This window comes from Zootoca vivipara, chromosome 11 (assembly GCF_963506605.1).
Source record: "Zootoca vivipara chromosome 11, rZooViv1.1, whole genome shotgun sequence".
NCBI lineage: Eukaryota > Metazoa > Chordata > Lepidosauria > Squamata > Lacertidae > Zootoca > Zootoca vivipara.
Window position 1 is genome coordinate 38,299,381 of NC_083286.1, and position 14,951 is coordinate 38,314,331.

At 47.2% G+C, this 14,951-nt stretch overlaps 1 protein-coding gene across 5 annotated transcripts in view; it reads left to right on the forward strand.

Moving 5' to 3' along the window:
- ADAMTS6 (ADAM metallopeptidase with thrombospondin type 1 motif 6) overlaps nt 1-14,951 on the forward strand; it is a 142,079-nt gene that overhangs the window by 68,252 nt on the left and 58,876 nt on the right. For all 5 annotated transcript variants that reach the window (XM_035100852.2, XM_035100856.2, XM_035100857.2 and 2 more), the window contains one exon: nt 1,319-1,460. In XM_035100852.2, the coding sequence (XP_034956743.1) occupies nt 1,319-1,460 (142 nt within the window). The remainder of the gene's footprint in view (nt 1-1,318; nt 1,461-14,951) is intronic.

Consider the following 14,951-nt stretch of genomic DNA (forward strand, 5'->3'; position numbering starts at 1 on the left):
CTGTGTGCCACAACAGAACATCTTCTTCCTTTCCTGTCCCTTCTGCCCCTTAGGAGCAGGTTTTGGGGAGGGGGTTCGAGGGAAGAAGATGAATTGGAGGTCCCATTGGGCTGTAGCCACTGTTACACCACTGGCCTTCTGCTAGTGCAGTGGTGATGATGATGATGATGATGATTGCATCAGCGGAAAGCACCAGCGGTGCAGCAGTGGATACAACCCGTTATAAAGCACTTTTCAAGTATGTCAGACTGTAGTAATGCATAATAATGACAAAGACCTTAACTTTAACGTTATTTCTTTTGAAGTTAGTGGGACACAATTCTATATGAAAGGCTAGGGTCCAAATAATTGTGCAACTCATTCTATGTGTCCAAGAGTATGTTCTGCCTCCACAGTTGGAGACAATAATGCTTCTGAGTACCAGTTGCTGAAAATCACAGAAGGGGAGAGTGCTGTTGTGCTCGAGTCCTGCTTGTGGGTTCCCACAGGCATCTGGTTGGCCACTGTGAGAACAATATGTTGAACTTGATGGGTCAGTGGCAAGATCCAGCAGGCTCTTATGTTCTTAAGAGGTCTTTGAACCTTTTTTTTTGGTTGACATATGTAAGATAGCATTGCACTTATTTTCCGTTCTTTCATAAGTTATTCTGCATTTGTGGTAAGGGATGCGGGTGGTAGGTAAAGGGACCCCTGACCATTAGGTCCAGTCGTGACCGACTCTGGGGTTGCGCGCTCATCTCGCATTATTGGCCGAGGGAGCCGGCGTATAGCTTCCAGGTCATGTGGCCAGCATGACAAAGCCGCTTCTGGCAAACCAGAGCAGAACATGGAAACGCCGTTTACCTTCCCGCTGTAGCGGTTCCTATTTATCTACTTGCATTTTGACGTGCTTTCGAACTGCTAGGTTGGCAGGAGCTGGGACCAAGCAACGGGAGCTCACCCCGTGGTGGGGATTCAAACCGCCGACCTTCTGATCAGCAAGCCCTAGGCTCAGTGCTTTAACCACAGCGCCACCTGGGTCAGTGGTGTGGTCTAAACCACTGAGCCTCTTGGGGTTGCCAATCAGAAGGTCAGCGGTTCAAATCAGTGTGATGGGGTGAGCTCCTGTTGCTCTGCCCCAGCTTCTGCCAACCTAGCAGTTCGAAAGCATACCAGTGCAAGTAGATAAATAAAAATTCTGCATTTTAACTGTAACTGTATCACTACTGGATATGTTTATTTGGAACACTTGTTTTACACAACATAATCCTGATACATATTTTAGCGGTGATAACACTTTTAGTGTTCATAATTTCTTTTGGTTCTTTGTGTTGAACAGTTCTGGCCGTGGTACTTGCCTTGATAATGAGCCTCCAAAGCGTGACTTTCTTTACCCTGCAGTGGCACCAGGTCAGGTGTATGATGCTGATGAGCAATGTCGCTTCCAGTATGGAACAACATCACGTCAATGTAAATATGGGGTAAGAAGTCTTGCGTATCCTGCCTAATCATTGTATATATTCATGTCATAAATGTTTAGTTAGATACAATTATTAGTGACATAGTTTTCAATAAATAATTTTCACCGTAAAACTGTTTTAAATAAGGAACAAGAGGTGTTTATGCTGCATCTTTTGCTTGAGACATTTGTATATATTCTGTTCCCAAATGTTTGGCTAAAAATAAATTGAGCAATTCCTTCAAAATCAAGTGGATGATCTCAAAGCCCTGGCTAACTCATTGCACGCATTCCTGATTCCTTGCTTAATTGTAAGCTGCTGCTAATGTCTGGTAGGAAAGGTTCATAAGACACTAAATTTTTCAAGTCTTTCATTATACTATTCAACTGAGTTTTTAGTCATGTTACTGTAATATTAGCATTAAACTTTTTATGAGTATTCAATTTAATTTATTGCATCCTAATATTAAGGAATAGAAATGATATTACTACTGCTGTTAATAAAAATGAGTTTACAGAGAGAAAAAATGCAAGGAGATATTCCTGTTTAATAAGAGTATTGTTATTCAGTGATGATGATAATGGTGATGGTAGTAATAATAATATGTGCCCTTTAAAATAGCTTAAAAATATAAATGACATATTGTAGTTCAGAACATTGATAACAGTATTTTAATAGGCTAAAGCATCAGTTATACTGATTCTATAGTCCCCATCATCAGCTGGGTTTAAACATGAAAAAGTTATTAAAAAGTACATTTTATAGACTTTTGAGCCAAGTTACATATTATTTTGTGTATTTTAAAAATAAAATAATTAAGACGTAGAATTAGCCATGGCTATTTTAAAAACTATAATACAATATAATTATAATATAATATTTACCTAATCACTTGCACTAATCAGTTCTTTTAGAGCAGTATTACAAAGGGAATTCATTTTAGTATCCCTAGGGTGATAAGTACAATATTATTTTTGGGATGACTCTTGGCAGCTCATACATACCGTGATGGATTTAAAAGTTGTGTGTGGTTGGCTGGCTGGTTAGGTCTCTCATTCTTGATTTCTCAGCAAAGGCCTTTGTTTCTCTTTAAGCTCCCCCTCCTCCCCCTCTCTTCTCTCCCCTCCCAATCTCTTTATATCCAGTGCACATGCTTTGGTACTCTCCTTCATTCTTTTCTCTGTAGATAGTCATCACATTTTTAGAGTGCATTCTGTATCAGACGGTTTGAAGACATTTCTTTTTACTAAATGATGTATCAACACAAGGTATATTATGCTTGATTTGCACTGGAGAATTGGTAGTGTGTATGTTGCTGTTGAGCGAGCAAATCATACTTTTCTTTAACTTCTTCTCATTTATTCAGTGTTGTGTTGACAACATTATGTAGCTTTGTTTAATGGGTGGGCTCCAAAGAATTGTGAGCTAGGGTTCTTTGACGATGCAGAGGAGTTTCCGAGCCATTCTGCCCACCTGCAAGTCCTTGTGATCTTGTGGACCACTTTGGCAGAGGTTTTAGGGCAGAATTAGCCGTTATCTGTGGTTCTGTTGCAAAGCAGCAGATTCCACCTTTAGTCTATGGAGGGGTGGGGAACCTGTTTCAGCCTGGAGGCTGTATTCCCCTATGGGCAGTATTTTGAGAGCTGCATGCCTCATAGAGCTAGAGCTACAAGTGGCCAGGTCCAGAAGCAAAAGTGAGTGAATAATGGTTGTGAGTCAGTTGTACAATAGTCTACATTCCAACCACACACCCCAGAGGTACACACCCACACCCACACACCCCACATACATCTCTTCATCCAGGCAAGCAAGAGGAATTATCACATTTCAATGGCACATACAAAAGCACTCAGGTTGGACATTGAACAGTATTGGTGAGCAGATTAGCCTGGTGGGAAGTGTGTGGCCTGCAGAGACAAGGCATGATCTGGGAGAGTCTATTGACGGTTACTAACCCTGATGGATTTGTTCCACCTCCACTGCTAGAGGTGGTATGCTGAATACCAGTTGCTGGAAACCACAGATGGGGAATCTGCTGTTGCCCTCAGATCCATATTCATTTGGGTGACAGTGGTGAGAACAGAATGCTGTACTAGATGGGCCACTGGCCTGATTCAACTGGCTCTTTTATGATCTTATATTTTGTACATTTTCCCTAGTGGTGGTATTTGTATATTTTCTCCAGTGGAGTAAAAACAGCTTGGAGGTGTCTTCAGTTGCTGCAATGTGTTTTTTAAAAATATCCAACCCCATACTGTAGTAAAGCAGCAAGAGCAAGCAATTCATAGGCTAATAGACTTTCTCAAACTTTCTGCTAGTGCTGAGTTGGTATTAGATCCTAGATAATTAGTATTCTGTACTACTGTTAGTCTACCTGTTATGGACCACTGGAAGAAAGTTGATATTAGCTTCAAATGTATATTTGTATATGCTTACATGTATACCTATGTTCTGAAATCCATGAATAGCATCTATTCTCTTTATGCTTGTACATGAATGCCAAAAGCTTGGTCTTTTTTAGTCCCTAGATGCACAATAGACAATGATTTTTTTTACTGTAAATCAGGGTAATATTCAACTAAGTTTTTGTCAGGGGTCAGCGGAGGGGTCAGCGGAGAGCCCAGTAGATCAGGACAGGGGCTCTCGGACGATGCTGGAGCCCCAGAGCCTAGCGCCTGGCAGCTTCCTCCGGAAGTCTGAGATTGGGGCTCAGGAGGAGGTGCAGACCCTTAGGGATGTTGAGGAGACAAGGTTTCCAGAGAGAGGGCTGCAGAGGGCAGACCAAAGCACTCAAGAGGGGAAGGCTCCAGAAGCTACAGTGCCGGTCCCTCAACTGAGCAGCTCTAGTGGAGAAGGCGCTCCACCAGCATCCTCACCCCAACAGAGAAGGGGCGGAAAGAGGAGGGACCAACGGAGGAGGTTCAGGGTGCCCAGAGGGCTGTGTTGGCGAAAGTCACGAAGGGAGGTGCTTTCGGATTCTGAATCAGAATAGTACAGTCATGCTTTTTGATGCTCTGTCTTGTACATCCTATATAATAATGTCCAAGATGTCCCTGCGTCCAAGCTGTCCCGTGTGTCCCTGGGTCACTGCGCATGTGCCCCAGGGATACAGGGATTGGACAGCAGAGACTGCGCGCGCGCGCACTCTCCCCCCCCTCTGCCTCCTCCAACCGCCGCTCCTGCCGGACACCGCCTCACTGCAGGGCACGTCAGGGAAGCGAGGGTGGAGGCCGGTGAAGGCCTCCTCACAACCCTCCCTGGCCGTGAGGAGCGGCGGTTGGAGGAGGCAGGGGGGGGGGGAGAGTGTGCGCGTCCTTCCTGTCGGCGGCTGGGGGAGAGGAACGGAGGAGGAGAACGCAGTGCTTTCTCCTCCTCCGTTCCTGTCCCCCTGCCGCCAACAGCAAGGACAGGTCCCAGGGTTCGGAGAAGCGCTGCGCAAGCGCTTCTCCGAACCCTGGGATGTCTCCTTGCTGTCGGCGGCTGCGGGAGAGGAACGGAGGAGGAGAACGCAGCGCTTTCTCCTCCGTTCCTGTCCCCCTGCCGCCGACAGCAAGGACAGGTCCCAGGGTTCGGAGAAGCGCTGCGCAAGCGCTTCTCCGAACCCTGGGATGTCTCCTTGCTGTCGGCGGCTGCGGGAGAGGAACGGAGGAGGAGAACGCAGCGCTTTCTCCTCCGTTCCTGTCCCCCTGCCGCCGACAGCAAGGACAGGTCCCAGGGTTCGGAGAAGCGCTGCGCAAGCGCTTCTCCGAACCCTGGGATGTCTTCTTCCTGTCGGCGGCTGCGGGAGAGGAACGGAGGAGGAGAACGCAGCGCTTTCTCCTCCTCCGTTTCTGTCCCCCTGCCGCCAACAGCAAGGACAGGTCCCAGGGTTCGGAGAAGCGCTGCGCAAGCGCTTCTCCGAACCCTGGGATGTCTCCTTGCTGTCGGCGGTTGCGGGAGAGGAACGGAGGAGGAGAACGCAGCGCTTTCTCCTCCTCCGTTTCTGTCCCCCTGCCGCCAACAGCAAGGACAGGTCCCAGGGTTCGGAGAAGCGCTGCGCAAGCGCTTCTCCGAACCCTGGGATGTCTCCTTGCTGTCGGCGGCTGCGGGAGAGGAACGGAGGAGGAGAACGCAGCGCTTTCTCCTCCTCCGTTCCTGTCCCCCTGCCGCCGACAGCAAGGACAGGTCCCAGGGTTCGGAGAAGCGCTGCACAAGCGCCTCTCCGAACTCCAGGATATTCTAGCGCCCGTTATTAAACGGGCTGCAATACACTAGTATGTATATAATAAAGCCCTGTAAAAACCAAGCATGGGGTTTGGCGCCGCTTTCTCGTGAGGAAGCAACCAACACCATTACAGCAATCCGGAAGCCTTTGATGCTCCTCACGAACCTAGAGAGTACCTGAGAGAATGGAGGAAGAACAGCTAGTTCAGAAACAGCTGGGTGCGGGGGCCGCCGCTGCCCGGTGAGCCGCAGCAGGGGCAGGAACCAGTGGCAGGGGCCCCAGCCTGCAGGAGCTGTGGAACCAGAACATCCTTTTGCAAACTCAGGTAGCAGATCTCACAGCAAGCCTGGATGAAGCCAAGCAGCGGGAAGAAGCGGAGCGCGCAGCACGGACCACCAGGAAGGTGCCGGCGATCCTGAGTAAGTTCCAGGGTGACCCTTTGCAGTATCAGGGGTTCAAGACTGATGTTACTTACACCCTAGAGCTGCAAGCACGGGACTTGGTGTCTGATGCAGACAAAGTTGCGTTTGTCATATCACACAGAGGGTCTTGTGAGGGACTGGGTGTGCCCGCTGATTGCCAGCAAAAGTGCAGCCATCAGAAATTTTGTGCAGTTTTGGGAGGCTATGGGAAAATGGACTCCATGGACGCGCTCGTACGCGCTGCCCTGGCAATTGGATTGTGGCAGGAAGCAAGGGGAAGGGAAAGGAGAGAAACGTGCGCAATGCGCTGGCCGGTGCCTCGCATTCCTAACATTAAGGCAAAGGGGCAGGCACAACGCACAGAGCGGGAGGAGAAGAGCCAATGGAGATTGGTTCCACAAGTGCGAAAACCTTTTCAAATGCAGTTGCGCGCAAGAAGGTGGAGGCCAAGGGGAGTAAGGACTCCCGAAGGTGCCAACCTTGGAGGAGTGGCAAGGAATGGTGAGGGCTACCATTCAGCAAAGAGGGGGAGCAGGCTACGGTTCCGGGAAACGAGGTGGCCTGGCTGCAGGAAGGGGGGAGCGACCAGGCAAACAGCCAGTAAAAGTACCCCAACCCACAGAACCAGAGACAGCCATTGTAGTACGGGTCATGCTGGAGCTCCCCAATGGGCACCCCATCGAGCTCTTAGCTTTAATTGACAGTGAGGCCTTGGCGAACTTCTTCGATCGCAGGTTTGCACTAGAGCATCAGCTGCACCTTTTGCCTCTTTATTTCCCATTGCAAGTCATGACTATCGATGGCAGACCGCTCCTAGGTGGCGCAGTGTCTCACCAGACACCACCCATGAGAATGAGGGTGGGGAGGCATGAGGAGGCCATCACGCTCCACATAGCGGACCTATCGGGACCAGCAGTCATCCTATGCATGAGTTGGCTGGTGCGCCACGATCCGGTCATCTCTTGGCACCAGCGCTCTGTTACCTTTGCGTCTGCTCATTGTGTGGACCACTACCTGGGCAAGGAACAACAACCTGAGCAGGGAATAAAGGTGGTGATGGTGGCATTGCTAGAGGGGCAACACGTTCCCTCAGTGTACTCCAAGTACCAGGGAGTTTTCAGCGAACAGGAGGCAGACAAGCTGCCCCCCCGCCCTTATGACAGTACCATTGACCTCATCCCAGGGGCTAAACTGCCTGCAGGCAAACTGTACTCGATGTCAGATGCTGAAATGGAAGCTTTAAGAGAGTTCATTGATAGGAACCTGAGGCGAGGGTTTATCGGGGAGTCAGTGGCCGCAGGGGAGGCCCCCTTCGTGGACAAGCGGACCACAGAGCATCGCCTGGTGGTTGATTACCACGCCCTGAACAGCACCACAAAGCCCACAGCATATCCTCTGCCTCACATTAATGACCTGTTGGAAAGGGTGCGAAAGGGCAAGGTTTTCACCAAACTGGGCTTACGTGGAGCGTACAACCTCATCTGGATCAGAGAGGGGGGATGAATGGAAAACCACCATGTACACGCCACTGGGCAGCTTAGAGTATCTCATGATGCCATTTGGTTTACAAAGCGGAACACATTTTTTCCAAGCCTTTATGCATCACGTGTTAGGACTCCTCCTGTACAAAAGCTGTGTATGTTTTCTGGATGACATACTCATTTACTCTCAAAATGAGAAAGAACACGTGACACATGTTAAGGAAGTACAACAGAAGCTAAAGGAGCATCAGTTGTATGCAAAGTTGGAGAAGTGCCAGTTCCACGCCAAGGAAGTGGAATTTCTGGGTTACCGCCTATCTGGTAAGGGGATCGCTATGGACAACAGGAAGGAGCGCGCAGTCCTAGACTGGCAGAGTCCCAAAACCAAGAAGGATGTCCAGAGATTCATCGGTTTCTCCAATTTCTACAGAAAGTTTATCAAGAACTTTGCGCAACTGACAGCCCCCATCACAGACTGCTTGAGGGGCAAGAAACCTTTCAGGTGGAACGCAGAGGCACAAGAGGCTTTTGAGAAGTTGAAACGGGTGTTCGCTTCTGAGGAACAGCTAGTCCACATAGACCCCCAGAGTCCCCATCAGAGTGGAAACTGATGCGATCGACCGCACAGTGGGCACCAATTGATGGGGGAGGGGGGGACTGGTGGCCATGCGCTTTCTTCTCCAGGAAACTCAACAAATCGGAACAGAACTACACGATTTGGGATAAAGAACTTTTGGGAATTCACGCTGCGTTCCAGGAATGGAAGCACTTCCTGATTGGGGTGCAACACCAAATTCAGGTTTGCACGGATCACAAGAACCTGGAATATTGGAGGACTGCCAGAATCCTCAATCAGAGACAAATCAGGTGGGCGCAATTCTTCACTCGTTTTAATTTCAGGATTAAGCAAATTCCAGGAGAGCAGAACGTGAGGACTGAAGCGTTATTCAGGAAACCAGAGTACTTGCAAGATGAGGGTCTGCCGAAAGCGAGGGAGGTGTTCCGACCAGAGCAATGGGTCTACAGAGCCGCCCTGCTTCAGGACTCAGAACTATGGACCTTGACCCAAGCAGACCCATATGCACGCAAGAAATTGGCAGCTCTGCAAAAGGGGGAGGGTCTGGATAAGGGCTTTGAGGAGAAGGGGAGCTTGTTGTATTACAGGGGGCACTGTGTCCCCGGGGAGGGGCTGAGAGCAGAGGTCCTCAGACAAGCACACAATCCCATAGCGGGGCACTTTGGCCGGCATAAAACCATGCACCTGGTCACCAGGGACTGTTGGTGGCCCAAACTGCGTCAGGATGTGCTGGATTATGTTAGGGGGTGTGGGGTGTGTCAAAGGGCAAAGAGCCAAAGGATGGCACCATCAGGGCTGTTAGAACCCCTGCCGACCCCCAGTAGGCCATGGGAAGCAGTGTCCATTGACTTCATCACGGATCTGCCACTGTCTCATAAAAAGGCAGCAATTTTGGTGGTGGTAGATTTACTCACCAAAACGGCGCATATTGTAGCTTGCCCCAAAGCCATCCCGGCGGAGGAGACGGCTCAACTCTTTGTACAACACGTGTTCAAGGGTCGTAAGTATGTCTTCAAGGGTCATAAGTGATAGGGGGAGCCAGTTTACTTCCAGGTTTTGGCAGAAGCTCATGGACCTTCTGCATGTAAATGTGAGCTTTGCCACCGCTAGACACCCCCAAACCAACAGCCAGGCAGAAAGGGTTAATTGTCACGGTCCGGTCGGCGGGCGTCAGGACCAGAGGCAAGATGGTGGTGAAGAAGCAGGAACAGGTGCAGGGCTGAGGGTCCAGCAGCAGGCAGTTGCAGGGTCAAGGAGCAAGGCAGAGACGAAGGTCCACGGGGCAAGAAGCAAGGCGAAGGCTCAAGGAACAAGAAGCAAGGCGAAGGTCCAAGGGTCGAGGAGCAAGGCGAAGGCAAAGCAAGGGTCCCAGGAACAAGAAGCAAGGCGAAGGTCCCAGGAACAAGAAGCAAGGCGAAGGTCCCAGGAACAAGAAGCAAGGCGAAGGTCCAAGGAACAAGAAGCAAGGCGAAGGTCCAAGGAACAAGAAGCAAGGCGAAGGTCCAAGGAACAAGAAGCAAGGCGAAGGTCCAAGGGTCGAGGAGCAAGGCGTCGACAAGGCGAGGGTCCAAGGAGCAGGAGGCCAGATGCAACCAGGCAGGGATAGCGTTGCTGTGGCAAAGAGCTGAAGGGAAATGCTGGGCTTTTATCCCTCCCAGCTCCTGCCACCAGGTGCAGTGAGATCTCAAGTGGCCTCACCTGGGTGACTACTCCTTGCCTCTCCAGCACAAGCTGAGGTCTTCACCTGTGTGGCCACGCCTTGCTTCCCCAGCACAAGCTGAGGCAGGCCCCAGTCCTGCAAGGCACTATAGGCCCCAGAGCCTGACTCCTGCCCATACTCCTGACATTAATGCTCTCTTACAACAGTATCTGAGGTGTTATGTAAACCAGAGGCAAACAGACTGGGTGGACAAGCTAGCGCTGGCGGAGTTTGCCTACAACAATGCGGACCACGCATCTACAGGAGTGTCACCCCTCATGGCCAAGTACGGACTGCATTCCAGAGCTTTCCATACCAGCAGCAGAGAACTTTGTGCAGGAAATGGTGGCGCTTCATCAGATGCTGAAAGACAATCTGGAGTGGGCAAAGGAGTCTTACAAACGGGGGCAGATGCACACAAAAGGGAGGGGGAGGAGATCCAACCCGGGGATAAGGTGTGGCTCTCTTCCCGGGGACTTCCTCAACAAGGAAGGTGTAATAAGTTGTCGCAATGCCGGATCGGGCCCTTTAAAGTCCTGGAACAGGTGGATCCAGTGGCCTACTGGCTTAGATTGCCTGACGCCATGCACATGCACCCCGTTTTTCACAGGTCCTTGCTATCCCCGTTTCATGCCCCCCATAGCTTTCAGCAGGAAGAGCCCGACAGCCCCCAGGTACCCACAGTGGAGGAGGGGGGATTTATTAATGAAATGACGGAAATTTTAGACTCCAGGTGGCACGGGGACCAATTGCAGTATCTGGTGGCGTGGGAGGGGCGCCCGGAATTGGAGAACTCTTGGATCCCAGCGGAACAGGTCACGGAGGCAAATCTGTTAGAGGAATTCCACAGGCTATTCCCTCACAAACCCAAACATGCATACTGGGACTTTAGAGACGTATTTGCTTCCACGGATGAGGACCCCATGGATTTTCTGGGGTTTGTCTTCCCCGGGGGGGCGGCTCAGACAGAGCTCTTTCTGATCCCTCCGACAGCGAGGACGAGGGTTTTAGGTACATTCCAGTCCGGCTCACCCAGCGGGCTTTTCGCCCGGAGGGAGGGGCCTTAGGGGGAGGGAGTGGGTGTCAGGGAACCACCAGGTGTCAGCAGAGAGCCCGGTAGATTAGGACAGAGGCTCTCGGACAATGCTGGAGCCCCAGGGCCTAGCGCAGGCATCCCCAAACTGCGGCCCTCCAGATGTTTTGGCCTACAACTCCCATGATCCCTAGCTAACAGCACCCGTGGTCAGGAATGATGGGAATTGTAGTCCAAAACATCTGGAGAACCAAAGTTTGGGGATGCCTGGCCTAGCGCCTGGCAGCTTCCTCCGGAAGTCAGGACTTGGGCTCAGGAGGACATCCTTAGGGATGTTGAAGAGACGAGGTTTCCAGAAAGAGGGCTGCAGAGGGCGGACCAAAGCACTCAGAAGCTACAGTGCCAGTCGCTCAACTGAGCAGCTCTAGTGGGGAAGTCGCTCCACCAGCACCCTCACCCCAACAGAGAAGGGAGGGAAAGAGGAGGGACCAACGGAGGACATTCAGGGTGTTGGCGAAAGTCACGAAAGGAGGTGCTTCCGGATTCTGAATCGGAATAGTACAGTCATGCTTTTTGATGCTCTGTCTTGTGCATATGTATATAATAAAACCCTGTAAAAACCAAGCACGGGGTTTGGCGCCACTTGTGAGGAAGCAACTAACACCATTACAGTTTTACCCAGAGTTAATGGACTTAACTATTGAAATTAATGGGCTTAACTTAGTCATGCTCATTAATCCCAATGAGTCTACTCTGAGTAAATTTTAATTAAATGCCAGCCATTACTTCTGAAGTGAAGAAATGTGAAGTCCATCAACTGAGGTGCATGTTAAGACTGAAAGAGTCCTTCGCATAATTAGCATTAAGGAAAATGTTTTGAAAACAGTGGGATACAACAAATAATAGGTAGAGATATTCCTGTCATTCCATGTCTTAATTCTCTGTTTACTGTGCTTAGAAATGGAAAGGGAAATGCAGTATTCATCAGTACAGTAATGTCTGTTGCAGAATACTATACAGTTGTACCTTGGTTTTCGAACAGCTTCGTTCTTGAATGTTTTGGCTCCCGAATGCTGCAAACCTGGAAGCATAGCTGCCAAGTTATCCCTTTTTTTAAGGGAAATTCCATTATGCTGAATAGGCTTCCTCGCGAGAAAAGGGAAAACTTGGCAGCTATGCCTGGAGGTGATTGTTCCAGTTTGCAAACTGTTTTTGTAAGCCGAACGTCCAACGGGGCTTCCGGGGCTTCCGATTGGCTGCAGGAGCTTCGTGAAGCCAATCAGAAGCCATGCTTTGGTTTCCAAACGTTTTCGAAGTCGAACACACTTCTGGAACAGATTCTGTTCAACTTCCAAGGTACGAATTTAAATCCAGTGAGTGGTGGAGCATATATCTTAATTGTATACTGCAACTGGTTCAGGTGCTGCACTATTGTCAATAATTGCTTCAGTGTCTAAATGCTTCTATAAACACTGATATTGCAGTGCAAGATGAATGAGTAAAGGAGTCAGGTGCAGAGTGACAAACTGGATCCATAGTTCTGAATCACCCAGTCTCTAGCAAAAAGGACACATTTTAAAGTATTGCATTTTGTAAACAAAGCTTATAGAGCTATTTCTATTTTGGTGATACAGGTTTTGCATAGGTTGCCTCTATCTAGAGGTGCCTTGGGCTTTTCTTGAGAAAAGGTTTGCCAGTTCATTCTTTAAATAGCCAGAAGATTATGGGCCATCTGGTTTATTTCTGAAGTATGTTCCAACTAAATGATTGGTTTACTTGAGATCCACATGTTGAGTTTTCTTTTCTGATGCCTAGTAGTCTCTTTCTTTTCAACTTTGCTATTTGTCTTCTAACCCTGATCTTTCAGGCTGTTGCTAAGGCATTGTTAATGCACACTTGTTTCTATCTTAGCTATCTTTAAAAGCACCAGAGTCTGCAGATGCAATACATAGTTGCAATGAGAGCCTGGAACAGAGCCTTTGAAATTTTGATACTGGTTTTGATTCCAGTAAGAGTCAAGTGGAAGGCATAGTTGCTGACAATGCAGGAGAAGGTTCAGATGCTAGTTGGCAAGTGGGACATGGGTTGTGGGTTTGACAGGAAAAGTATCTTTTACAGGTGATAGGTAGAATGTTCATAGATTTGGTAAAGTTCAGATAAGCACCCAATATTTAGGAAAATAAGATGAGAATATAATATACTATACAATAGGAGTTTAAGTTACCATAATTTCTTCAGCATGTACGAATTGATAACATGCTGCACCGCTTCATAATGAGCATTTCTGAAAATGGAGCATTAAGATTTGTAATTTTTGGGTGCTTATCTGAACCTAATCAAACATGTTGGACCTTCTGTGGTTCATACATAACTAATACTCACCCTCATATAAACATGATAAAAGTATGAACAAAATGAGGGTGGAAATATTATAGCTGGACATTTATGCAGCTCTGAATTGGAAATCAGAATCTAAGCTCTGTTTTAACAAATGCTCATCAAGAGGTGCAGCATATTATCTATTATTACATACTGACGGAATTATGTGTTGAGATATTTCAATATAATAGAATTTATATTACAGTAAAATTCTAAATTCATTACAATGTATTTATCAATGTATTTTCATCTTATTTTTCTCAATATTGTGAATATTAAAAATATTATTTTGTATAATTTTTTGACTTAGATTAGATTATATTTTGGATACATCACAGCATGTTGATCTTCATGCATTTAAATTGACACTAAGTTGTGTTGTTCTTTTGTTATTATTCAGGATCATTTAGATGTATAATTTCAAGATGCCTATATGTTTAATTCTGCATGACATACAGAAAAAAGGCTCCATCATATATAACATATAGGCAAAAGGAAGATAATTTGATTTGCTGTTTTTTTTCTCTAGATGGGTTCAGCTTTCTTTAATTTACTGCAAATACAAGCATCCGAATTCCAAACTGAAGTCATGGAGCCCTAAGATACACCGTTACAGGTTGTCATCTATCTTGTCTTGATCTTGTGAAAGGCCACAGCTTCAGTTTATGTTTTTACTATAGTTGCCCATATTTCTCAGAGAACTGTTCGCTTTAAAGTAATAAAAATGCAGGTGCTGATTTTGAACTGATTCATTAGGTTTCAGATCTTGCTTCTCTTACCTAGTGCAGGTTTTTCAGTGTATTATTCAGAAAGTAATATTAAGAACTATTTGAAGTTGGGGGATGAATTTATAATTAACACTCATTGGATGCCGAAAAATAAAAACAAAAGAACCTGAAATTGGGGTTATTGGGTCAACTAATAGTAATTCAAAAACATAAGCATCCTTGCTGATACTGGCTCTGGTTATGACCTTTCTAGGCCAGTGTTCTCATGTGATTTTCACACTAGATTATTGGAAACATTTAGTTCCAAGGTGTTACTGATACAATAATAGGAATGAAAATGCATAGTCAAGGGGGAAAGGGCAAGACTACAGCTTTAATATTGAACTTGTCTATAAATTAGAAAGCACATACAATTTATTTATATCTTTATAAAAGAAAACTTCCAAATGGTAATTGGTTTAAAATGTAAAAGTAACTTGCTCTTTTTATACAGAATAATGAATTGTGACTTAGTTTTTGCTGTCAATGAAGTTTTCTGCACAACCATCAGTTGCTTTGGGTAAAATAAAGTGATTAATAGGTTTTAAATAATAGCACACATGCTGTCTGTGAACCAGAATATTTGGATTAGGGTCCTCTTGTATTCTAGAGCAGAGCTTCCTGTTGGTTTAAAGGAAGCATTTAAAACTGAAGTGAAGGGACTGTTCAACAGCAGAGCATAAGCCTTTTATATGGAAGTCTCCAGGTTCGCTCCATAATACCGTACCTTTACTTTCAATACTTGGAAGGGTTTCAGCACTTGGAAATGCTTCTGGCTGAGGCCTTGGAGAGCCTCTGCTTGTCAGAAAAGAGATAATTAGACAGGATGGACCAATGGTCTGATTTAGTCAAGGCAGTTCCTTATACAACAATGCTAGATCATTTTTATCTCTGTGCACACTCTTTTTGTTAGCCATGCTAAAATTTCCAAGAAAACCAATATTCATTGC